We start from the raw sequence: 27,739 nt of genomic DNA on the forward strand, positions 1-27,739 counted from the left end.
GATAGACCAGAAGGTCATTAACGTAGGGTGCTATGCAGTCATCGTGGCTATTACTTCATCCCTTAAGTAGAGGATCCGTCCTAACCAAGTAAGCCAATGGTTTTATCGCCAAGGTAAAGAGGAGGGGGAGGGAGGGCCACTCAGACGTGTGCCTTGACATATGGGAAAGGGTTGGGAGACGGCCCCACTGATCTGCACTCGTGCCTCAAGGCTAAAATACAACAACTGCACCAACATGCAAAAACGTAGACCCAATCCAACGCGTTTCAAAACCAACCGCAGATATCCCCAGTCCACCGAGTCAAATGCCTTCTCAAAATCCCAGACAAGCAAAGCAAGAGTCTCGGACAGCTGTTGGCAGTGTGCCAAGGCGACCTGGAGCCGGCAGATACAGTGACATGTGCCAGGGATTACCATAAACCCATACTGATCGGGGTTTATCGATAAAGGCAAAACCCATTTTAGACGGACAGACATGATGGTGGCAAAGATTTTAACATCACTATTTATTAGGGAGATGAGACAATAGTCCCCACATACACAGGATAAGTTGTGTCTTAGGAATCACTACTATGGTGAGCATGTCCATCCCTGTGGGAAAGGCACCCGTGTCATCCACCTCTACATAGAGGGCCAAAAGTCTGGGCGTCAGCTGCTCCCAGTATTTAACATAGTATTCGGCTGGGAGGTGGTCAGGTCCTGGTGTCTTCCCGGGGGCAGAGATGTGATAGTCTTCTTGATTTCCGCATCCGAGTTGGGTTCATCGAGCATTTCTGCTCCAGCCTGAGGTATCCTGGGGAGGGTAATGTTGTTAAGGAACTGGGTCTTGTATTTGAGGTCAACCGCAGGAGAAGCAGCGTAGAGGGATCGATAATATCCGAAAAACACCTCTGAGATCTCGGGGAGCATATGTACCATATGGCCCGCAAGTCCTCAACTTCAGGAATGATACTAGACAGTTGGTGATGTGAAACCAGCTAGTACAGCAATTTCCCGCTTTTGTCCCCCCAGCTGTATATTCTGGAAGTAGATGCCTTCCATAGGTGCTTAGCCGCCTCCATGGACTGATTACATATTTTGTGCCAGATTAGAGCCAGGCGACGGGAGTCCACTTCATTGGGTTGTCCGGTCAGCACCACGTCGAGCTGAAGGGCCTGAACCTCTAATTGCATAATGTGGGACATATGTGATCTCTCTTGCGAGCAGATAAACCCTTTAGTAAAACCTCTGATCACTGCTTTACTGGCCACCCAGAGAGTCCTGGATGACGAGGAAGAACCATTGTTTATGTCAAAATATGTCTGCAGTTCAATTTGTAGATAATGAATACAGTCCTTGCCCTGAAGGTGCCAAGCGTTAAGTCGCCTCATGGGGTGAGCCCCCATGCCAGCAGACCCCACGCGTGTCAGGAGAGGAGCGTTGTCAGAGATTCCTTGTGGCAGAATTCGGATGTCATCAATACCACTACTTTCTCCAGTTGAAGCAAGGATAGGATCTATTCTAGACTGTATGTAGTGGGCTGCTAACATGTGAGTAAACTGCCGGACCCGCGGGCGCCACCCCCTCAACACATCACTCAGTCCCAGGGACACAAGCCAGTCCGCCAGATGCCTTGCCGCTGCTGCGAAGTGGATGGAGGACCCGATGCATCCCTCTCAGGATCCATAACTGCGTTGAAGTCGCCCACTATCAATGTCTGTCCGCAGGGAAGCTCGAGTAATACCCTTGACAGATCTCCCAAGCAGTTGTACCATCCTTGGAGGAGTATACAAACTCACTAAGTTTATTGTGCGGCCCTCAATCCTACCCACAAGAGCGATATACTGCCCCTGAATGTCTCTGATCAACTTGTTGACCATTATTGTCAGGAAGCAATGTAACAGGATCGCTACACCCCTAAAACCCCTATGGTACCAGAATGACAGATTCGATCATACCCACGTCTGTTTAAGAAAGGGCAGCATTGTCCCACCAGGTGCGTCTCCTGCAGCAGCATTATATCTAGATTATGGTGATGAGCAAAGGTAAAGACCGTGCCACGTTTTATCTTTTCCGTTTACGTTCCAGGACAAAACATGAAATGGTGGCATCATCTCAGGTAGAAAGCCAGGGGACCCCCCCCCACCCGAAAGGAGCTCACTAACCGAGCCAAGATTGCATCTGGTGCTAGATCTGTAGGGCCCTCGCTAAACACATGCTGCCACTTGATCCTATTTGCTTGCTGTAGGTGCGGATGCGCTGTTACATGCTTGCCAGAACAGGTGTGCTGAACATATATGAACACAGAAAACAACAACACAAACCTTCTGAACAACAGACTGTTCCACCCCCCCAACTCCCACCCCATACTTCTCTGCAGAAGCATCTGTCACCATATAGGTACCCGCTATAAAACTCTTAACGAAAAAAAAAAAAAAAAAATAGAGTAGGTTATCGTGTCGCAGCGACCCCTCCATATTATTGGATTCTCTTAATCAGATAATCAACCATGGCATAATAGGTCACAGTCAATCAACAAGGTGTAGCCCCTGTGTAACATTAGCGGGTCAATGTTAAGTGTTAAATATTAAATGATGGCGCTTTGGGACAAATTAGTGTCACTGCTTGAGTTAATGTCCTTGGGAATATGGCACTCATATCGCCCTCAATTTCTGTTGGACGTCCAGATATGACCTGCATTGCTGTTGGATCTCCCTAATGTAATCAGGAAAGAGGAGGACCTTGGCCTCTTTACACCACAGGTCTGTTTGAGTTTGAGCCTCCTGAAGGACTGTGTCTCTGTCTCTAAAGTTCAGGAATCGCACTATTACTGGCTTTGGATGCGCCCGGGGGGGGGGTGGGGCTTCACCGTCAGTGCATGGTGGGCCCTCTTGATTGCAAAACCATTGCAACAGGCGAGCCTGCAGCATCCATGATCTGATCCAGCTCTCAATGAACTCCATCATTCGTTGTTTTTCTCCATTTTTGAGTATGCCAATAATGTGGATGTTGTTGCGTCTTAAGTGGTTCTCTGCATCTTTGGCCCGGCGGTGCAGTTCAGAAGTACGTGTCATAGGAGTCGTTACTTGAGTCTTGAGGGTCTTCACCTCATCTTCAACCTCAGAGAGGCGAGTTAAAGCTTCTGTAATTCGGGCTGTGGCACTCCAGAGATCCTGGGGCAGTAGTGTGACATCCACCCTGACTTCTCCTATTACTTATGGTTCCTTACTCTACCGGTGGGGCAGTAGGATATTGGTCTATCTTTGTTTGGGCCGCTGAGGAGCGGCAGCTTTGTTTTTCCCATGTTTGCTGTAGTCAGGGTTGTGGTTGACCTTGTACGCCTAATGGTCGTTCGTACCCTTAGCGGGAGCAGAGGTGATGAGTGTAGCATCTTCCACGTGCAGTACCCACAGAGTGGGGTATCAGGAGATGCGAGACCCTCCTCACTCAGTGTACAAAGGGGGCCGCGGGAGCAAATCAGGCCTAACAATCCACTATGGTAGGCATTCAGCAACCTCTTCCATCTATTGGACGTCCATAGGGTGACAGTCTGATTTGACAGTGATATAATCTGTTCGATCGTGCATCAATCTTGCTATCCTGGGCATGCCAAAACAGCCCTGTGTTATGAGAGCATTAGTCCAAGGCAAAAGGTCCTGAGTGTCTCTTTTCCCACCAGGGGTTCCGCTGAGGCCACCACCACTCCTTCGTTAGGGCCTCGGTATTGCCCAAAACCTTGTATTGTGACTTGCAACGTTCTTCGCCACCCGGGCTCACCGACTCCACCTCCGACTTGCTCTCGCCGGTGGCTTGGGAGCATTGCAATGGAGTGAGGGGTCTGGGCGTGGCCATGTGCCATAAAGTTTGCTCACCTGGAGTCCTGGGAACGTAATGTGCGGCACTGCTTCGTACGCTATCGCAGAGGCAAGGCTAAGCCGGAGGAGGAGCGCATGTCTCCCCATCCCCAAGTCCTTTGGAGCAGGGCCCTCAACCCTGGGCCCGTGCCTCAGCACCCCCACATCAGGCTGCCAAGGAGCTAGAGTCTACCAGGAGCAAGAGACACACTCCAGGAACCTCTGTTCGGTCCGGACAGGACCAGGGGCACAGGCCCACCCTCGCTGTTCAAGCGTGCCCAGCCTTAGGCTGAGCTCTCCGCAACTGTTTTCTGCCTAATTAGCGCGACGGGTTGGTCTCGGCTCGGGGACTGTTGTTTTCTTGCTGTGGCGGCACCTCCGGGCCCCTGGGAGTGTCAGGCAAACTTCAGGTCGCCCAATGCTGATGATTTGATGCTGCTTAATGTAGACAGGTAGTAGATCATGACGTCTTGGTCATGCCTCCTCCAAATTCAATTTTACCCTCTCCAAGTTTACCTGCTCATTATCCCTTATTGCACAATACAATCAGGTTAAGAGTTTCCTCACTTCTCTTGGATTAAGCACCCTGTGGTTCAGTGGCTGAGTCCCCAAATTAGCCATACCGCCTTTGTGAGTGAACTCTGTGTCAGAAGTTGACTCAGGGGATATCACATTTCTGTCTAAGGCTGGCAAAGTTTAACACAGCCCCATTCATAGACAGATCCCCTGTATGTGAACCTCTCACCATGGTCCAGAATAATGTATTGTGAAAGCACATGCCACAGCAATATTGTGCTATTTAAATCATCTGGAGTAAATGCTGTTCAAGCTCAAACAGCACCTTCAGCATCTTCCCACTACCAATATCTTTTTGCATATATTAATTTCCTGCAGAACATGCTGGAACCCTTCAGTCAACCATCCAGGGGAGCAGTGCTGCTATGTAAAAGCCTCAAAGTCTTGCGTAACAAAGCCATCCCTGGCAGTCGGAGGTCGTAACTTGTGAATGGCCACTCTGCACTTACCTCTTTCCCAAACTAGATGTCTCAGTATGGTGTTTCATTCTTTAAGTATCAATCTTGAGTGAGCACTGAAATGTTATTAAAAAAATGAAGGAGCTGCTGGAGTGCCGTATTTTAGATAGGGCTACTCTGCCCTTCACTGAGAGATGTAGCCACTTTCAGGAGACCAAGCTTTTCATTGTCTTCCTGATATAAACAAATGTAACTCCATCATATCGGTAGTAAACTTCAACCCCTAAGCATCAGAAAGTGGCACCCTTGAGACCAAGGCCCAAGTACAGCAGGACATCCAGCTCCCACGTATCTAGAGACAACAGGAGGTAGAGGCATCATTTGTCTGAATTTACAATTAGGTTTAACATCTCTCCTAACGCAGTAAGTTTTTCCATCACAAATCCCAGTCCAGTCCCAGCACCCCCAAATATAGCAATATATCAAATACATACGGAGAGATGGTATGTCATTCCCTAGCTACGTTTATCCTATGTGAGACCCCCTTCTTCTGCATGTAACATGCCAATGGCTCCATTTCTAAGGCAAACATTAGCGGTGAGAGGCAACAGCCACCAGGGTATAGAAACACTCCTTCAAATTTAAAACATGCCACAGGCTCAGTGAAAGGAAGTGAAATTCAAGCCAGTATCCCAGAACCAAATTGTGTTGCCTGTATCACTTGGAACAAATAATCTCAGCCCAGCATATTAAACGCCTTCTCCATATCGATGGAGTGCTCCTACCCGAAACAAACCCATTCTGATCAAGTTGCACCTGGTTTTCCATGACCTGGAGGAGTCCAGTGGCAAAACCTTCCCCTGGATCTTGCATCCACATTTGAGCATTAAAAAGTGTCAGAATGCTGCTCTTTCCAAAGGGACTATTTGGGTTGGGCCATATCACCATTACACCCTCCTTAGCTGTAGGCCGTAATGTATTCTTTTTCTTGGCTCTTATGTATATGTTATGTAACTGTACAGCTATAACATTATTGAAGGTAGATACACAAATAAATAACATTATTGAAGGTAGATAAAAATTCAAATAGCTGGCTATCTCAACCTGTGGATTTGCTGGTCACCAATTGTGACATTATGATGTAAATTTTCTTTAATTTTCCAAAAACAGTGACCAGGACCAAACTGGGGCCCACTTTATCTCTTTAACCATGCCAACGTTTAACTTTTTATCTTTCAAGGGATAGTGTCAGAACCATTTATGGTGATTGACTCACATACGGTTTCAGTTTTAGAGAAATAGGCAGCCCCCCTGTCTTGGGCCTTCGTTAGACAGACTAAGGTAAGTGATGGATAAAGTGACACAATCTAGATCTTTGAACATTTAATTTTGATGATAACCAGTGGGTTGAGATAGCCATTTTAAAGACTCCACCTGAACTTCCTGGGTTAATACTAACTTCCTCCTCCCAACACCAGGTCATTTCTCCAAAGAATGCTTTTTATACATATTGTGAGAAAGTTGCCTCTTGCTAGCATGGTTACCCCCATTTTTGGCCTGTTTGTCAGTGTGCTTTGACTGTGTCACTGGGATCCTGCTAGCCAGGACACCAGTGCTTATGGTTTGTGGCCTACTTGTCAGTATGTTCCACTATTTTTGTCAGTATGCTTTTCTGGGTCACTGGAGTCCTGCTAACCAGGACCCCAGTGCTCATGCTCCCTCTGGTTCCAAATGTGTCCCTACATAATGGCAATCAAGTATTTCATCCCAAATTGGCATACTGAACCTCCCTTATAAGTCCCTAGTATATGATACCTAGGTACCCAGGGCATTGGGGATCAAGGGGATCCCTGTGGGCTGCAGCATTTCTTTTGCCACCCATAGGGAGCCCATGCAAAGGCTTCTACAGGACTGCCTTTGCAGCCTGTGTGAAGTTGTGCATGCACTATTTTACAGCCATTTTCACTGCACCAAGTCACTTATATGTCACCTATATATCAGGTCTTCCAACCTTGAAGGCTGGGTGCAAAGTACCTGTGTGTGAGGGCACCCCTGCACTAGAAGAGGTGCCCCCACGTCATCCAGGTCCATTTTCCCGGACTTCATGAGTGGGGGCGGGGACGCCATTTTAAGTGTGCACTGGGCATAGGTCAATACCTATGTCCAGCTTCACAATGGTATCTCCAAATATGGCTACGTAAGGGAATTGTACCCCAATGCTGATTCCAGTGTTGGTTGCACAATCCCATGCACTCTGGGGGCTCCACAGTGGACCCCAAGTACTGCCATACCAGCCTTCTGAGGTTTTCCAGACAGCCACCACTGCTGCCACCTCACAGATAGGCTTCTGCCCTCCTGGGGTTTGAGCAGCTCAATCCCAGGAAGGCAGAACAAAGCACTTCCTTTAGGAGAGGGGTGTTACACCCTCTCCCTTTGGAAATAGGTGGTACAGGCATGGGAAGGGGATCCTCCCAGAGCCTCTGGAAATGCTTTGAAGGGCACAGATGGTGCCTTCCTTGCATAATCCAGTCTACACCCATTCAGGGACCCCCAGTCCCTGCTCTGGTGTGAAACTGAACAAATGAAATTGAGTGACCACTCCCCTGTCCATCACCTCCCCAGGGGTGGTGTCCAGAGCTCCTCCAGAGTGTCCCTGGGTTTTGCCATATTGGATTCCAAGGTGGTGGGGCACTCTGGGAGCATCTGAACGGCCAGTGCCAGCAGGTGAGGTCACAGATCTCTCCTGATAGGTACTTACCTGGTTAGGTGACCAATCCCCCTCTCAGGACTATTTAGGGTCTCTCCTCTGGGTGTTTCATCAGATTTAGATAGCAAGAGTCCAGCAGGAATCCTCTGCATCCTTTACTTCATCTTCTACCAACGGATCAACCGCTGACTGCTCCAGGAACTTTACAAAACTGCAACAAAGAAGCTAAGATGACTTCTGCAACATTGTAACTTCAGCTCCTGTCAGTAACTGCAACAGTTTCCAGGTCGTGCATCCACCGAGGACTGCCTGTCTTCAGCCTGCACCAGAAGAACCGAAGGAGTCTCCTGTGGAGTGACGGAGTCACTTCCCTGCTTCAGCAGGCACTTTTCTGAAGTGACTACCGGTGGCTTAGGTCCCCTCTCCAGATGAGACGCGTGGATCCAGCAACATGGGTGGTAGACTAAATTGACTCCGGCAGTCCCAACGTCCAGCTGTCCAACTTTGGTGGAGGTAAGAGCTTGCCTCCCCACACAAGACACTACCCCGTGCACCGCATGACTTGCAGTTGCCAAGGCTTATGTGCGACCTTCCAAGAAGTTCTTCATACACAGCGCAGCTTAGTCCCCCAGCTCTCCATCCTGGTACGCACAGTCCCTGAGTAGTTTTCAGCGGTGTGGGAATCCTTTGTGTCGTGCTGCGTGGGCCTCCATTTGCACCTTCTTTGTCCCAGTGCTGTGGGACTCCTGTGCGCGCTGCCTGGTGTTCTGAGGACTCTCTGAGTTGCTGAGAGCCTCCCTCTGTCTCCCCCTCCTAGGGAGAGGCCACCAAGTCTCTCCTGGTCCCGGGTAGCGCCATTTTCCACTAACTGAGACCTTTGCATGTACCAAAGCTTGTTGGTGGAATCCAGCAACGCAAACCAGACTGGATTCATCCATCCGGCGTGGGACATCTTATGCACCAACCAGGACCCCGCATCTATCTTCTTTGGTGCAATACTGACTTTGTCTTCTTATGAATGGTTTTCCTTTTGCGTCTTCATCCGGGTTAGCAGGGGTTCCTGTTCTCCCTGGACTCTTCAGTGCTTCTTGGGCTTGGTCCCCTTCTTCCACAGTTCTTCAGGTCCAAGAATCCATTGTTGGTGTCTTGCCGACTCTTCTGGTTCTTGCACTATCTTCTATCATGACTACTAGTGTGTTTTAAAAAACTTGCTGTATTTTACTCCTGCTTTCCTGGGCGCTGAGGTGGGGTCTATTACTTACCTTTGGTGTTTTCTTAAACTCCCAGTGCCCCTCTACACACTACACTTGCCTATGTGGGAAACCGACTTTCGCATTCCACTATTTTAGTATATGGTTTGTGTTCCTCCTAGGCCCATTGCAACCTATTGTGATTTACACTATCTGCACTGTTTTCTTACTGTGTACTTACCTGTTTTTGGTTACTAGTGTATATATTGTGTGATTTACTTACCTTCTAAGGAAGTATAGTCTCCAAAGTATTTTTGGCCTTGCGTCACTAAAATAAAGTACTTTTATTTTTTTAACTCAGGGTATTGTCTTTCATGTGTGTAAGTACTGTGTGACTACAGTGGAATTGCAAGAGCTTGCATGTCTCCTAGTTCAGACTTGGCTACTCTGCCTACAGCTACCTCTAGACAGCCTGGCTTCTAGACACTGACTACATTTCACAATAAGGGATAACTGGACCTGGTATAAGGTGTAAGTACCTTTGGTACCCACTACAAACCAGGCTAGCCTCCTACACATATCTTGCCCTCGCTCCAGGGCACAAGCACAATGGATACATCAAGGACTCTGAAATTCAGATGCTCATTTGCCCTCTGCTTCTTTATAATTGTTATCCAAAATGGGCTACAACCTTTTTCACTTCCTTCTCTTGCCCCCATGCTCACCAGATCCATTTATGTGGATTGTTTGCTACTGTTGGTACAACTGAGAGTCTACTACCCACACTTTCCATTGTTGTTCTTTGGCTCACAATGGGCAGCACTAGGTGGGTAACTATATCTATTTTCACATACGGTTTTGGAAGTCTGTTATAGAGAATCGGCTAAATCAGGTGGTGCCAACTGCTGTGGCAGCCCTTTGCTAGCTTCCAAACCATCTGCTTTTAGCTCTAGTATTGCTGTAATTTACCTCCTATTTTCCCAGCACACTGGAGTTTCTTGCCTTCAGTTGAGCCCTCAGGGCAACACAGGGTTTGAGGAACCCTTGGAAGGCAAAGTTACTATTCTGAACCCAGTAATTCAAAATTTCTCAAAAGTGCAGCTTTCCCCCAAAATAGTCCAGGAGACTTATTTATAATTCTAACTCCCATCCTGGAAAAGTCTCTGGAAATTTTAACATTTCTAAGTAGTCTAAAAGGTGATGAAAAAGTGCAATTCTGAATTGCTGAAGGGCTGCCAGGAGGGCACCGCTCAATCAAAAAAAAAATAGCAACATCCTTATCCAGGCACCAGAGACCACCATTTTGGAGACTAAATCACACCTTTGAGCAATGGAAACTGGCTTAGAAAGTTAAATCAAGAAATGATGAGACCCTAAATTGTAGCACACTGAATGTCACCGCAGTGGAGTAGTTGAGAACTAAGGTAAGTGGGAAGTGTGATACACCCTGAGGAGGGTGGGATAAAAGTGATTTATTAAAGGTGCTGTAACTTAGCAAGCATGTATACAAGCTGCTTTCCATACCCTCAGTGCACTAAGACCCAAGCTCAATAAGATTGCCTTCTATATAAAGGCTTCATACAGCCTTAGCACGTCCTGTACTTTCTAAAGTTTCATCCCTTCATGTTATTTGCATCACTTTTTCCTTTTTATGACTGCCCACCTCTTTTCAACCCCGAAGCATGCCATTTCCACCATATGTATCTGCGTTGCATTTGCAACACCTTTCATCTCAGATCCATTAGAAGTGTCCTACCCAGATCTACTGCTCCAGCTGGTTAATTTTGCAGACACTTTCTATCTGTCAGTTAGCTCATAATGCTTTTTTGCGCCCCAGGAAAGTATGTAAAAGCATTTCTGTTCTTTGTGCCTATGTCTGCAAATCAGAAAGCACAGCGTTGATACCATCTTCCACTCCTTTAAATGAAAACCTTACATATATGTGGTAGACTATATATGGGATATGTAAAGGAGGAACTGAAATTACAGAGAGGCACGTGTTGATTCGGTATAGCAATGTAATCCCTATCCAAAACAGAGTTGCCTGCTGAAGAGCTCTTAGTTATTGAAAAAGGGTTTCAATTTAAGTAACCACCCCCCAGTCCAAGGGACGTGTCAGGGATATAGAACCAAAAAAGTGATAGATAGAATGCTTACATTAATCTCAGCCACTGGTAATTACTCAGGGCCTCCTCCCAGTCTATTGTTATTTTGCACGCCATGCCATCTCAGTTTGGACCCAGCTATGTGCAAAACAGTCTTGAACCTGCTCCAATTGCAACAGTCCAGCCAGATCTGCCAAGTGTTGCCCTCCCTGAACCAGAAAACAAGCAACCCAGGACCATTATTGCCCAAGTTGTGGGCTCAGCAGCCAGTTATAATTTAATTTAAGCATTTCATTCATCATTTTTGTATAATTTAGTGTGTTGCGTTGAGTGGGACAGGTATGCCCGGAATTGGGTCCTGTGCACACAGTGGCACTGGAATCAAGTTATACCTGGCTAATGAGCCCTAACTAGGGTGAACCCGGTCCTAGCTGCTTGTATTGTGGTTCAGGGAGGATCTGGCCTGACAGTTCGGGATGGACTGTTCCCATTGGAGCAGGGTCAAGACTGATTTGCATATTACTGGGTCCAAACTGAAGTGACATGGTGAGAAAAATAAAGACAGACTGGAATTCAGCCTCAAGTAATTACCAGAGGCTGAGATTAATTCAAACATTCCATCCATCACGTTTTGTATACTTTAGGAATAAAGAAACCACCAACAGGTTTAAATTGTCAGATGATGAAGACACAAAATGCATTGCTGATGCAAAAAAGAGACAAACTTTAATGAACACCAAAGGTAGGTCTTTCCTGACAGAACCCCAAAAAAGAGCAAGAGAATGGCCTCAGTGAAAAAAAGCCATAACTGTGTCATTGACAGAGGTTGATGGTTGAGCTGTGATATGCAGCTCAATTGAGGGCGAGGGCAATCTAGGGAGAAATCGAGTTGCTATTCTTTAATCCAGGGAGAAATGGAGGATTTAAAGAATTTTACTCTGCCCATGTTATTCGTGCATGAGGAAAAGCATGTTCTAGTAACGTTTAGGAAAACATGTTACATTTGAAAAGCCCTTACATTCGAAGACCTGCGTTTTCTAGGACCAGTTCTTCCAATCGACAGGACCTGTTCACCACTCTGAGAATCTGATCACAGACATCAGCTGACTGCGAAGAAAGAAAAAGACAGTGCACAAGAATTACGGATTACTAATAGTGCTTTGCAAGAAATGACACCAACTAGCATTTAACATTTGCTAACAGTGAAACTCTTACATTTGCTCATTCGCATGTTAAAACGGCAGAACAAGGCAAGTGAACCAGGCGTTTCCAATCCAAAATGCTCACACAGGTCTTCCTAGCCACAACGAGAAGCAGCAGTATATCTAGTAATACTTTAGTTTTTTAGCCTGCAATGCTTGGATGTGCTTGTTCTTTCTTTTGCTGTCTATGTCCACTTGTACATACAGTACCTCGTCTGATCTATCTAAGTATTTTGTGAAATGAATGGATTCTTCCCGATTGCATAGGACAATGTAAACAACCAGTAGGTTGCGTATAACGCCCAAAACTGATCACATGAACAAATAACTAATTTAATTTATTGTAATCAAACTTTGATGGTTTTACAGCTTGCATGGCTCAAGCTAGTTCAACATTTGTAAATTAAGTTTTTAAATTAGGTTTGTATGTTCACTTTAGAGGACCGCCATAGTGGGTTGTAGGAACTATTACATCTGTCAATAACATGATACACATTTTTTTTTTACGTAACTGCAATTGTTTTTTACTGTTGCCCTCAAGCATTGAATTTGAAAGCTGTGAAGTGGAGACTCTTCCTTGTTAGGGAGAGGTTGTTGAGTGCTTTACAAGCCTTATTAGTTCTTACACTCTAAAATGAGGCACACGACTTCCTTTTTGTCAAATATGTTAAATTAGTGGGGCATTACTATGTGATGCAGAGCATACTCAAACAGGTACAGCTCATTCACTGGGAGTTTTCCGCAGATCACCAACCTGACTTAAGAATCCTACAAAGAACAACCAACAACGAAGGTCGGGAAACAAACCAGTATACCCTTAGGTGGAAGGCTCATTATACAATCTCAGTACACAATGAGCCAGTGCTCTAACCACCAATAAAGGGGTTGGAAGCTTCCGTGGTACTGAGACGAGACCAGGAATGCAAGCACAAGAGGTGCAATAAAGGTATGAATTAGATTATTTTGCTCTCTGTCATCATTCCATTTCCCCTAAAAATGGGAACCTACCGAACGACGACAATATATTGGAGTGGACTACACTAAAGAAAGACAGTTTTTGGGAAATATATGGCTTAGAGCAGTGGATCCCAACCGGTGGTCCGGGGCCCCTGGGTGCCCGCAAAGCCTCCTCAGGGGGTCCACGACTGCTTATAAAATGTAATAATTCTAACAGATTCAGTTCCCAGCTTTCAGTAATGACTCAGTGTGGGGTACCCGAATTCCAACAATGGTTCCGTGGGGGTACCTGGGTTCCTGTATTGATAAAGTGGGGGTTCACAGAAGACAAAAGGTTGGAAACCACTAGCTTAGGGTCTTCCAGCCAAACTGAACACAACCCCAGAAGAGATATCCATTTAGTGATGTTTACAGAATACAGAGTATTTTTCTTTGATAGGGATGCAGTGATGGAAAGCCTTGTGAGCTTTTAATTCAGTAAATGTGAGTCCCTTTTATAAGAATAGTGGAAGATGAAGGACGTTTGCCATTTTGAGCATGGAAATCTTGTACAATACCTGCATCATAGAGTGTTGCAGAGTGCTCACAAGAGTTTCCGTTACAATTAGTTGCAGTAAGATAATATTTGAGAAATCATCTCACATTCATATATATGTATATAGATCCAAAAAGCACATTTAAAAAATATAAATAAAGCAATCAAACTCCAGGTGCTCTTGCCCACTCCTTGTAAAGGTAATGTATTGCGTGCAAAATCTTTAGAGTCTTAATGCACTAGGTGAGGAGGAGGTCCAACAACCAACACAACCAAAAGCATGCAGGGGCAATAAGAACCACGTAGCAATGACCGTAAGTCAAGGGGAGGTCTCTGCAGGTCTAGGCCTTGAGCCAACGATGTTATCGGTACCACTTGGGAGAACGGGGTCTAATATGATTTATTGACAAGGTATGAATGCCTAGAGATGGAAAATATGTGATAGCAAGTCATAACTCTGCCTTTTGTGAGTTACTACTCCACTCCCAAGATACCTTGATGCAAATGGAAATGTTTTAGTAATTTTTACAAATAACCGTAAATGTGAAAATATAAATTGATAATTATCATAGTAATAATCATGTACACCAAGTAAAATGTATACATTTTTTAATTAATAGCTTTTTCCAGAGCTGGTGGTGAATGACCGTGCAGCATCATGAAGAAGACTGAAACAAGCACATCCTGTCCCTCTGATCCCCAGTGTATAATTAATTTATGGTCAAAACCTTGTTAGAGGCAGCTCAATTAAGAAATCACATTCCACTGTTACATATTGCGAGAAAAGTGGAAAGCAATATGGCTCCCTAAGTACTTTACCACAGGAAGTGCAGGAACCTGTTTACTATGAAGAGACTATTTCGCGAAAAGCTGAAGGAGGTGTCAGTGATGATGCTGGAACGAGTGAGTGCACAAGTAAACGCTTCAACAGATTAACATCAATAAAGTCAAATGTGTATGCTGAAGAATGTTTATTTTGTGAAAAGATAAAATACTAAAAGGGAACATCAACGTGTGAGAAATTTACCAAGGTGACGGAGCTTAGAGTGGACAAAAGGCTTCAAGAGTGTGCAACCATTAATTGCAATTCAAAGATCTTAGCAGCTTGTAGTAAGGACATAGTGGCTGCAGAAGCCCATTATCATTCATCTTGTTATACAAACTATACAAGGGTTAAACCAAAGGAGGAAGACCATGCATCTAGCATTCAAACCGCTGATCACTACATAAATGTGAGAGATGAAGCATATGATGAAGTATTTCAATACTTTAGAACTGTGATTGTTCCTAACAAAGAGGTAATAAGTGTGACGACCCTCATGGAAAGACTTGAAACCCTCATGATACACAGAGGAATACAGGGACAGATGAATCAACCAAGCATAAAAGAAGAAAATGGGACTCCATGTTCGGTGGCAGCCTCCACATAGTCCCAGAAAACCAAGGAAAATTTTGGCCCAACCTGATGGTGTCATGATACAGAACGTTGTAAGAGAAAACCAGAGTTTGAAAAGAGATTTTTCAGTTTTAAAGGTAAAGGAAACTGAAATGAACAAGATCATTGACCAAACATCATCGCACATAAGAATAATGATTGAAACAAACTTAAAATCAACACCATGGCCATATCATCCCCCAGACATTGATAAAGGTTCATTTACAGTGCCTGATTACCTTAAACAGTTCCTATTATGACTTCTGACTGGAGAGCTAGAAAACACAAAGCCGTCCAAAAGGGTAGCCATTCTTATGTAATTATTCAGTCAGGACATTCTATATCCAGTCACAAATGGCCATCCGAACCTCCACCCCCCCAAATAATTGTTGCTCCCATACACCATAAAAACACTGACAGGTAATGTTGAAATCATTTGCACTCTTAACAGACTGGGTCATGGGATGTCATATTCACAACTGGAAGAAAATGATACCGCCTTGTGTTTTCAGAAACTTGCTGCTACCTTAAATGAGCAAACTGTTCTTAAAGATTACATTCAGCCTCAAGTCTTCACTAACTTAGTATGGAGAACATTGATAGGCTGGAAGACACTCTTACTGGTAAGGGGACAGCTCATCGAGTCAACGGTATAGCTGTGCAGCCCAAGTTGTTTCGACCACAACCTTTTAAAGCTTCTCTCCAAAGCATTTAGAAACAAAAGCAAAGAACATTAACCACCACAAATACCAAAGAACTGTTTATGTATGTTCCTGGTGAAAGTGTTGGGCTTCAGCTGTCGCTTAGGCTCTCATTATACTAATGAGACTACTGGATTTTGAGCGGCAAGATCGTTCACAGTGTGGGGGACTGAGTCTGACCCATGGTGGATGACACTTGTCACTCTAAATCCGGGTTTTGCTCCGGCTAACTAGCAGTGCCTCATCTCTCCCAAATGGTAGAGACAATTGGGCAGCCGAGCACATGACATATTAATACATCTCAGGGAAGTCGTGGTCACTCAGGTCACAACCGGTTCTCTCATACACAGTGCGGTCTCATATATAAATGACAATAGAAGCAGTATAAGTTTTAAAGATTGGTTTAATAAAACGACTGCATTTTAGATTACAAAGCGTGAGCTGCAATAACCAGAACTACACAACACAGTAATATTAAAATAGTAATGATGAAAGTGAAGCACAAGAATAAAGCTATCATAGTGCCGTTAGATTATTCTCTCTTTAAGTTATATTTTCGAGCACAGCCTCTTAAGCTCTAAGCCTGCCTTTCAGGTTCCCCTGGGAGGACATCGACCCTCATACCTGAGCAAAGGCCTGTAATCTGCGTCAGCATCTGCAACAGGGCATTCAGCATACAGTTTTGGGTCCCTGGCTGGAATCTCCCTCTTGACGTGTACTAGGACTAGAAAGTGTTTTTATAACTAACACGCAGATGTTCTAAGAAAATGTCCCTACGTAAGGATGTGTATTTTCTACTAATGTTGGAGACTAAACTTCTACCACGTTTACCGGCAATGTACCAGACTGTAGCCTTGACTGAAGCACAGGGCGATCAAGAATGCATTATTTGACAACACAGTGCTGAACTAAGCTAAACAGTGTGATAGAAGAAATTAAAACAAGACCGTAAAAAATGGTTATTGGAAAATAACAGTGCGAAGCTGAATAAAATATATCTAGGGCAAAGTGCACAGCGGCCTATTATGTTAAACTAACGTGCATGAAGCTATATAAAAAGATGGCTACACTACACAGCCATTGATGACAAGTACCAAAGTCAACCCGGAATGTGTTGCCCAATTGAAGCTTGCACAAAATAAGAACATAATCTGGGTTGTTACAAGGGAAGAATCGAGTCTCACATTGATAATAAGAAGGTGGACAGGATTTAACATCAGTACTAGAGACCTAGTTAGTGTATCACAGGATTCATTGGCAACTTGCCCACCATTAATGCCCCTACAACTGAGTTGACAACTGTTTCTGAAATTTTGAAATAGTCAGAGCTGATAAGGGAATCACTGCATTTGGCGAAAATTGTAGAGGTCATGGATCAAGCTCTCTACGCGAAAGCAACTGAGATCATGTAGAAGCATAAAGCAACGTACGACAGAATCATTCTTCGAATGGGCACCTTTCACATCATTTACAATGTTATGTTCATTCTTGAAAAACGCTTTCAAGAAGCAGACATGGTAGCAGAAGGATCAATGTTGTCCGTATTAGAAGGTCGTATGTACAATCGTGCAGTTCGAGTACACCAGTGTGTGTATGAAGCTATGCTGTGACTGGCTTGGTTGGAATCGATCCCCTGGGTGGAGAAGAATTACGAACAGAACATTCAAGTAGTCTACTCCTTCATTGAGGATGTCAATGTCTTTGCAGAAGACCCATGCCAACAGAGATTAGACTATCTCTTGCAGAATGCTGCCTTTGCCAAAGTAAAACAGCTTTGGGATGCATTCCTGGAACATCTTCGTCATGACAATGGAGCTCTCTCTGTCTCCACTGAGATGTCGTATGTGGATATTGTTGAAAATGTCTTGCTGGCTCTGCTGCATGCTGCTCGACAAGGAAATTGTCATTTACATCTTACCACTATACGCTCTATGATCCCATGTTGTTTTGCGTACGACAGGACGAACTACGATAGATATCTTCCTGTAAACTATGCCGAAATTACATTACTTGCAGTGAAACATCCAAAGATACACCACAAATTTCATGAACAGATGCTTTTCAGTTCAACTGTCAGATGTTAATCTGTTTGGACGAATACCGGTCGATCAAGCAATAGAGGTAAGAGTCAACAAAGACACACAGACTAAGGGTGGTATGACAAGGTTGAACCACAAGACGGGTGCTGTGAAAAGACATTATATGACTGCTGAATACAGACGTGCCTGTTTGGGTCAGATAAGGGAAATGTTTTGTAACAACAGGTCAGATCTTACTCACACAGACCTACATAAGTCACAAATTGAAAAAGATGAAGATACTTTTACGAGAGCTGTTAGTTAGGTTCAAAACTAGACAAACCCACTGGTTGGGCCACATGATCTTATTAGTCTCTCCATGGCAAAAAAGGAACCTCAAGACATAGTATCCGACATAATGAAGGCACCTAAAATAGGTGAACAATGAAACAATGAAAATTATGCATATAATCTATATCAACATATGAGGAATACACTGAAGTTTTATTGTTATTATTTTAAGGACTATATTGTTATTGTTACAACAAATAATGATAATTATTTTAAGTTATATTAAATAAAAAAAATCTGGTGGAATTGGATTTATTTTTCCACATATTATGATGCTGTATGCTATTTATCAAAAATATGAAAACCATTATTTTTTCAGCTATGGTTGATAATCCAAAAACATCATACAAAAAGTAGAGAGTGATGACTTGCTTTCGCATATTTTCCATCTCTCGACATACATATCTTGCAAAAAAATCATGTTAGAATCCATACCCCAGAGTGATACCAGTGGCCTAAATTGGGGGCCTGGCTCATGGCCCAGTAGAGCAACTCACAAACTACAAGAGTATTTTAACTTTTCTTGGACATATTCTACAGATGGGAAACTGGAATGGCCAAGTGGAGGCTCTGTAATGAAATTAGAGTAGGCCTTGATCCGTTTAATACGCTCCAATCTCTTTTTATGTATTGTTTGTGCATGTCAAGAATAGAGAGGGGTGCTGTTTTTGCCTAACCAGAGTAAACATCTATCAGTACACAAAAGGATTGTAACCATGGAGGAGCGTATCTTATGATCTCGGACACTGGCCCTCAAATGCAAGGACTGTTCATGGTCAGAGTGGAGGAATGTTGTACAAAGCATGATCAACCCTACAGGCATTTGATAGAAGGCATATGACCACTAGTATGGCTGGAGGCTGCGCTCTACAGTACTTCAATCTAATGTCATGGAGATTTGATTAGGAGTGAATAAGTTATCCAGTGGCAGGAGTATAAAGTTTGTCCACTGATCATATTCACACCCATGGAAAATACTCATGTGTAAATCCATAGAAGACCAAAGTGGCTGTCACAAGAGTCCTTTCATTCTTTCCTCACACTTAAACATTAAGTCAGAGGAAAATCTGCCATATTTATACACATGCTACAGTGAGGTACAGCAACACTGTATACGCCAGAAGGATTCCTGACAAAATAGATGAGTTTGCTAGAGGATTTATGACAAATGACACATCTGCTTGCGTAATTTCCACCAATGTTGGTGGTGGAAATGTCCACCAAATGTCTGCAGGCACTGCAAATATACATCTAATGAGTATGTACGTTGTCATTCCCCGATGTTCCATCCCAGTTTTTTTGTTCTGCCAATTCAACCATGTTTACATATTAGAAGAGAAATATGGCAACACATTAGCAGATTTTCTACATGTGTATGGTGGATTCAACACCATATTCAGTGGTATTACCACCACCTGCAGGCAGAAGTGGTGGCAGTGCAAACAGACTTAAATAACTTTCCATCAACTGGCACAGGTGTAAATCAGAGTTTTTTTCACTCCATGTTGAATTAACTGATCTGCCAATATCTTGGCACGTGTTCTGTTAGTCCCTTCCCACAAACAAACTAGGCATGAGAGTGGCCGGAAAATTAATAAACGCAAGATATATTGAAGGAAGCTGGTATAGTACACCTCACCATGACAAAAGTTCTGATTGTCCATACGAGGATGCGTCAAGATCCCACATTTTCCAAAGAGAGCACGTCAGAAGTGAAGAACAACCACCTGCATCATTTTATATCCTTTCATTTAAAATTGCTTTCTTAATCTCCTTATACCTAAATACGGCTATCTATATTTAAATACAATCAAAGATTGAAATATAACTTAAAACAAGATTTTCAAACAACTCCTTTATTTTTACAACAGTTCTATAACATGTAAAGATAAACTGATCTGAAATGATCTGCTTTTGATATTATTCATGGTAATAGTGTTGGATTATTTTTTACATTTAGCTTTGATAACTTACCAATTTAAGATCCTTAGAAGACAGCTTTGTGAACCACTGGTTATATTCCAAAGCAGCGACTATAGGTATTAAATCTCTGGATAAAAAAAAGAGCAAAGTATTGTCACAATTACCTTATCGTTTGCTACATAGTATCACATGGAAAGTCATTGGGTTACGGGTGGAATATTATTAAGGCATAATGTAGGTCGTAATAAAAATATAGCTATGGAAGTAGTCAGAATGTCACTTTCCCATGAAAGCTTACCATCTAGCAAACTACATTTTCATTTAATATACTGGCACAACATGCAAATATACCAGTTGGATAGATAGTGTACCTAGGATGAACATAAAAAAGGGGTATCGCTTATGAAACACCCGTCTCATTTAAAAGATAAGATTATTTAGCAAATGGATTTTCATATTTCAATGTATTTACTTTTTGATGTAGTACATGTTTTATATGGATTTTCCACTTACATAAAAACACAAACCAACAATAAGGGACAGTTTGAAAAGAGTTCCTTAATTAATTCATTTATTACAATATCACATTTCCCCTACATTCATCCTATGCAAATCCTAATTAGGTAGCTGCAGACTGCATAGGTACATAGTAAAAAGGGCTTTTCCTTATTAAAATGCAGTACCTACTTAACCTCCTTGGTATCACTTTGTCTCAACATATCTTTGAACTAGATGATTGTTTCTCTTTTTTTAGTACCCCCACATCTGATGATTGTGTGTCCTATCTTCACTTTCATTTGGATCACATTTATGATCCATTTGGATGGAGGGTCTCCAAAAGAAGCTCCTCCACTAGTGGTAACTGCTACCAATACATGCGTGCTGGGAGAATCCTTAGTAAATTTGAAAATCTAGAACCTAAGACAGTATCACTGCAATACATTTCTGTCAATTTATTTCAGTCCTGGGATTTAGATTTTTTTGGATACAATGGGTTGATCTTTTTCCATTTCACACCTCCCATAAAGGCTCTGAAATCCTTCCTTATAGCACTGGCTGATCAATTTCTGCTCTGTTTCTTGAAGCTCCTTCATAGAATGTTCACAATATACCGTTTTAGTGGAATACTTAATTTTTGTGTCTGGCTAATCAACTGGATATGTTTGACATACTGTAAACATGAAAGGTTTCATTCTTAAGACTTAATTTTGAACTCACTAAAAATGTCACTTCCCCCACGTCATTTCTTATAATGCTATTCAAGTCCTGTAATTTATTTCTACCATCTCTCTCAAATATCCCTGGACAATTACCATACTTTGACCTCAACTGTACTCCATATTTCACCCACCGTTCTGCTGACACCATAGGTGTTGCAATCATAAAATATTATCAACTGTTTTAACAAACTGTACGTAAAATCAAAAAGAAATCATTTCATGCCTAAAACTAAAGATCTTGGGCTGGAATTTAAGTGTGACTAATGTTCACAGAAAAATGTCTAGTTGAAAGGTTAAATCCAATTTCTGATACAAAGAATAAAGGCAAGCAAATTATTACCCAATTTCTGATACAAAGAATCAAGACAAGCAAATTATTACCCTCTTTAAGAACATGGGCACAACACCAAATTTCTCAACTATGAATAATTTCCATAATGGTAAACAGAGAATTGTGCACTGGTCTCGGAAAATTCCAGGGTGGGTATACCTGCCAAATAAGGTTACTGGCATTCATATGGCACTTGTGGACAATTTTCTTCTGCCTTTCCATGATAGGCCTTGAAATAAACATCTTGTATATTTGATGACTGTCCAGGGATAAGAACCCCATGTGGAAAAAGTAAGTAAAAGATAAATATTCAAATGTAGATCTGTGACTGTGACAGCAAACTTCCTCTTTACAATCTAGCACTGGTGTATATTTCCAGGAGAACTTTTTGGATTCTTCTTGAATTACTGAAAAGGTCGACATCTGCTCCAAGTATCCTATGGCAGCAAATTTCCATCTTCATTAGTTGGCTCTTAGTGAATCAGCCCTCAAATATTAGCCAGGATTTTCAAGTGGAATATCCAGAATATAGTTTTGATGTTTTTGCCTTTGGGTTTCTGAATACTATCTCTTCAGCTTATCTGTACTTCAACATCAGCTTTTTTTTTCATAAAAAAACATGTCACATGGTAATATAAGATTCAGGTTTTTTTTGGTGAACAAACGTTATTGTCGATTTTGAGAAATACAAATATTGATCAGTACTTAGCACTGAGATCTGATCAGAGAACAGGGATCTGTGCAAAATAAGCTGCTGTTTCAGATTAGTGCCCCATTTGTATTTCAGAAATGTTCAACCAAAAATATGATAATGTAAGATACATACATAAAATATTTTGCATTAAGTTCCATTACCCTTAACATGAATAATAGAATCCACTCTGAACACACTCAATGTGGAAAGCTCCAGAAGCAAAAATAAAGCAACTGCTTAAAGTCAGTCATGCATGCTCGATGACAATTATGCATTTGATCTTTACAAATTTACACATTTTGAGACTGACTATTGCAACCACTCAAGGTTAGATTTCTCAGTATTCTACTAAATCACCGGGGGGAACTGATTAACTTGAACAAATTCTAATGCATACAACAATCACTCTGCATCAAGAGGGTAAAATCTGAGTAGTTTGATCAGCCAAATAATCAAGACAGTATGTTCTATTTTAGTACAATACAATCTGAGCGTGGGAAGATGGTGTTCGCACTTTAAGAGTGCTCGAGGCCCCTCCACCACTTGCTGCCATCCATGTGCCAAGGGACCCTGCCACCATCCCAAACTGTCGCACAAGATCTCCTGACCACCCTGGGCCCCCGATCCGGCGTGACTGCTGCCGGTGTTCCCTTGGAGGGTCAGAGTGCGCCCCCCACCGACAGGGAAAGTGGAGATGCTGGCCCAGGGGCCGTGTGACTAATAGGCCAGTGGGCTCCTCTCCCACTCAGCACCTGGTGGGGTCAGGCTCCTTGGCTGCTAGAGCCTTACGACCTGCGGCTGCCTGTCGGGGCTGTCCACCTCCCTTCTTGGACTTGCCAGGCTGTGGGGGCTGCACTCCCGGAGGGTCGTGCATGGCCAGGGCAGACCTGCCTGAGGGGCCTGCAGCCTGGCTGGGTCGAGAGCAGGGCTCGTAACCTCCCAGTGGATTCCCTGCTGGGGGTGAGACAGGCCCCGAAGGGACAGTTCAGTATACATTCCAGGGTGGGTGGTGCTTGTCTGAACCCGCCGTCCAGCAGATCATCGGGCCCTGGGTCAGGCAGATGCCGGCAAGATCCAGGGCACTGGAGCCTCCCGCGCACTAGACTTAATGCCTGGTGCCCGCGACCAGACCCTGTAAGTAAGTGGGGGCCCTGACCTTGGGGCTCTGGACCCGTTCCACACCCTATGGCACTCACCCCTCAATTCTTTTTGGACTCACGTTTAAGCCCTGGTTGCTTCTCCTGACCAGCCCTCCTGGTGGGGCACCATGGACCTTGCGGACTCAGCCGCCCCCATGTGGGGTGAATAGATGTGATGGGCGGGACTGCCCTGTACAAGATTATGATCCTGCCTCGCTTCCTATTTGTATTCCAAAATATGCCGATCCGCCCAGCATGAAGCTCATTTTGAGCCCAAGATGAAGTGGCATCCTCGTTTCTTTGGCACAACTCCAGGCACCGCCTTGCTTTCACCCACTCTCAACACCCCCCCCCTATGACAGAGGGCTGGGAGTGGCAAACCTATATCTCTATTATCTAGGCTCCCAATTGATGGCAGTATATGACTGGTTCAGCAGGGAATGCAGCAACCCAGCATACCGATCAGAACTGGCAAGCTTGCGGTTCCCTCAAATTATGGCTATGCTATATGGTTCTCCAGTAGCAATCATCATCCCCCGAGGTGTCCAGAGCAGTCTTCCTCGCCTGGAGAGCAGCACTTCAGCACACCAAAACAAAACTTACACAACATCCTCTCCTATGGCACGGCACATGGTTGGGTGAGGTGGCGCTGCTGAAAACCTTTTGGAAATGGGACCTCATAGGTATCACAAGGCCTGAGGATTTATGGTCGAAAACCATATGTGCTCATACCAGGACCTTCGCAAGGAGTATGCATGAACTTTCCCCCGATTCTACAAATACTTGCACCTAAGGCATGCTCTCAGTACCCATATCCCACACAATACAACTCTACCTGAGTTCAGCCCACTGGAGGCCAAGCTACTTATGGGCCCACTGGGCAAAGAAGGCATGTCCCCAATACATTGTACCTTGGTCATTAACACTAGAGACACCTTTGACTACTTGCGGATCCTCTGGGAAGGCTGGATATGAATCGAATGAGGACTGGCAAGATGTGGTGATGGCTCCTCGGACTATCAGGGTCTCCTCCAGACTACTTCTGATGCAGACATACTAGCTTTACTGCGTCTACCTCACACCGGCCAGATTACACCAAGCAGGCCTTCTCCCTGAGCCTGCCTGCCCCCGCTGTTCACATGCCCCTGCAGACTTCTATCACACGGTGTAGCAATGCCGGAGACTTCAGGAGTTCTGGGCCACGATGGTAAGGGACTTGACAGAAACGCTGGGATAGGAGGTGCCCCCTTCACCGTTGGTGCGGTTATTGGAGGTCATGGAGGGCATTGGGGGCTCGAGGGCAGACCGGGCATTCCTGGGTACAGCGGCCTTAGTGGCCAAGCAAGATGTGGCGGCTAAAGGGAGAGAACCTTCCCCCCACCTTCCCCTCGCCCTAGTGAAATGCCCGAGGGGTGTAGACTGGTGTGCGCAACAGGAGAGACCTGTATATAAGGCCCGGGGATGTCTGGTAAAGCATGGCCGCATCTGGAGGTAATGGCTGGGACAAACTGTTTAGCTGTTATGCCCCCTTGTGCCCACGGTCTGATACCCAAAAGAGTGTTCCCGTCTCATATGCCTAGGCTGTGACTAATTGTACCATGCATGACTACACAATCTGAGTGCTATATGTCAGTTATGTTAACTGTACTTGTTTTTAATTTAGGAAAATTTAATAACATCGTTTATCAAAAATAAGATACAAACTGTGTGTAACAGACTACTCAATATGAAGTATGTGTGTAGCACGGTAGCAGTGATATTTCAGGAAGAAGGGTTAGGATGCATAGCAATGCATTGTATTAAAATATGGCCTAGGTCCTACCAGCCTAAATGTGTCATAACAGCAGTGGAAAAAAATACTTTTTATCTCTGTTGTGTCACCAAACTGAAAGCTCACTTCCCTGATGTTCCCCCAAATCGCCCGGGTCTCCAGTGTGCGAAGAAAAGCGGTAAATGGCAGGTGATGAGCTTTGATCTCTGCAGCTTTCTCTCACTTCTTTCAGACCGAAGAGAGGTGAGAGAAAGCCAGCGTTTGACTTCTATTGTCAACCGAGGATAGGGACTATATATAGCATGCAATAGTCGATGGGTAGCTGGCAATAGAGTTTTTCACCACAGCGTCACACGTGTCGTCTTCGGCCAAGTCGAATTTCACTCTTTGCCTAATTTATGGCATTTAGAAACTCCATAAAAAACAACTCTTTATTGATCGCTACCCATTTATTTCTAATTCAAAACACTTTGGCTTTCCAGTTTGGCACAATAAATATATATTCCTATATATTTTGACTCTATCGCGCAACACAATCAATAGTTCTGTCTTTACTTGTTGGAACATCAACTAAGCACCCGCCTTCTTAGCAGATAAAAGACCCTTCTATCTGTTGTTTGTTTACTCGCCGTGTTGTAAACGGAGATGACAGTTGGTGCTCTCACTCAGTGCTTAATTTGTGCTTGTTGTTTCCGGTGCTGAGCACCGGCACCTATTTTTGCGGGCCGGCGCTTATTCTTCTGCCTCAAGAATTTGCTGCGAGCAAAAGACACATATGGGAAAGACGGATGAAGGGAAAAACGAAAAAGCATCACAAAGGGAGAAAGTAGAAAGCTGCTAGAGTGAGCTGAAGGGGTAGGGAGGGGCCTTATATGGATTGAAGAGGCCCGAGATGGTTTCAGGATTACGCCCCCTCAGTATTCCGTGTTCCCACATTTAATTGCAGCAGCTCCGTGTTTAAGAGGAGGTCTTTGGGCACCAGCACCTATTTATTTACAAATTAAGCATTGCTCTCACTCCTATTAATAATAATGAAAGAGGGAGGCTAAAGTGGCAAGCAGTGTATTTCAAGTGTTTTCTAGTTCTGAAACACGTTGTCTCGGATACTAAACTCTTCTGCAGTGTTAACAGAAACGACAGAAATTTTCCAATCCACAGAAGAGCTTCCTACACTGAAGGTACCAGTGCAGCCTGGACCTCCGTTCCACCAGTGGCTGTAGCAAGCCCGCTCACCCTTAGTGACAGCCTTACTGTATCTTGCAAGCAGTGCTTAATTTGTAAATAAAAACGTGCCAGTGCCCAAAGCTCTCCTTTGAAACACGTGGCTGCTGCAATAAAATGTCCGAGCACAGAATACTGAGGCAGCCTAATCCCAAAGCATGTCTGGCCTCTTTAATCGATTTACAGTCACTCCCTGCCCCTTCAGCTTATTTCTGCAGCTTTCTGCTTTCTCCCATTGTGAAGCTTTTTCGTTTTTTTCTTCCTCCTTATTTCCTATATGTGTCTTTTGCTCACAGCAAATGCCTGAGGTAGAAGAATATGTGGCGGCCCTCAAAAATAAGTGCCGGTGCTCTGCACCAGATACAACAACCACAAATTAAGCACTGCTTGTAAGAGATACTTGCTGGATACCCCAAAAGCCCACAAAAGTCCCTTTTATTTTAAAAAGAGACTCGCTAAGATAACAGTCACTGTTATAAGAATGTGTTCTCTAAGCCTTCTAGGGTGACCACCTGGCATGAGGCAAATTCTGAACAGGACTGGAAAAAATTCAGGACAAAGGGTCAAAATTCAGGACAAAAATTCAGGATAAAGGGTCAAAATTCAGGACAAAAATTCAAGAACAAACGTCAGTTTTACAGACACACCTAAGAGAGGCCACGCCTCACTATGTTGTTAGTGCATTTATTAACTCTTTTTTTAACACAGCACTATTTATTCCCTGTGGTCTTTTTGTGATTGCCTGATTGTATGCTACATTCAGGTGCCAAATTACGTCCTTGTTCAGTAGTAAATTAATGCCCTTCAGCACTGTGTCAAGGCCATCACCCCTACCCAAATCTACCCAATCTTTCTTGAAGAGAAAGAAACAGCAACATCTTGATTATGTTTTTGAACATTTTAAAAACCCTGGCAAACAGTTTGGTAAACATTACGGTAATTAACCTTATGCTAGTTTAAAGAAATTGAACAAAAATATCTGGCTCACCCCAATAGCCCATGGAATTTCAACTTTAAAAAAAATGTAGGAGGCAGGGCAGATGGTGTGGGTGACAGTCTCACACCTAATGTCAGGATGTGAGGTACCCACAACTTGTCTGTAGTCTGACAGCACTAGAGTATATGTCTGGGACTCTACATTTATCTCAGAAATGGGATCCCGGACTACCAATCAAAGATAATAAAAGAGGAGGATGAAATTGGGATAAAAATGGGAGCTCCACGGCAAGTGATTCAATGGGTTGTTGCTAAGAACTGGATAAATAAGGAAGAGAAGAACAAGGTGGGACAATTCCTAAAATCAGACAAGATGTGTCCACCAAGACTATCAGAAGGTATTGGGTACCTGGGGAGTTGTCTCTGCACTCAGGAGAGAAACAGAAGAGGCACTGTCAAGTGGTTGAACAATCAACACCCATCTACCTTGGCAAAC

At 43.8% G+C, this 27,739-nt stretch overlaps 1 protein-coding gene across 1 annotated transcript in view; it reads right to left on the reverse strand.

Moving 5' to 3' along the window:
• Nucleotides 1-27,739, reverse strand: part of CARMIL1 (capping protein regulator and myosin 1 linker 1) — a 993,695-nt gene that overhangs the window by 530,377 nt on the left and 435,579 nt on the right. Inside the window, exons 9-10 of the mRNA XM_069218803.1 lie at nt 19,983-20,058; nt 11,828-11,916 (exon numbers count right to left, since the gene is read on the reverse strand). Of these exons, the coding sequence (XP_069074904.1) occupies nt 11,828-11,916; nt 19,983-20,058 (165 nt within the window). The remainder of the gene's footprint in view (nt 1-11,827; nt 11,917-19,982; nt 20,059-27,739) is intronic.

Source organism: Pleurodeles waltl, chromosome 2_1 (genome assembly GCF_031143425.1).
Source record: "Pleurodeles waltl isolate 20211129_DDA chromosome 2_1, aPleWal1.hap1.20221129, whole genome shotgun sequence".
Lineage (NCBI taxonomy): Eukaryota > Metazoa > Chordata > Amphibia > Caudata > Salamandridae > Pleurodeles > Pleurodeles waltl.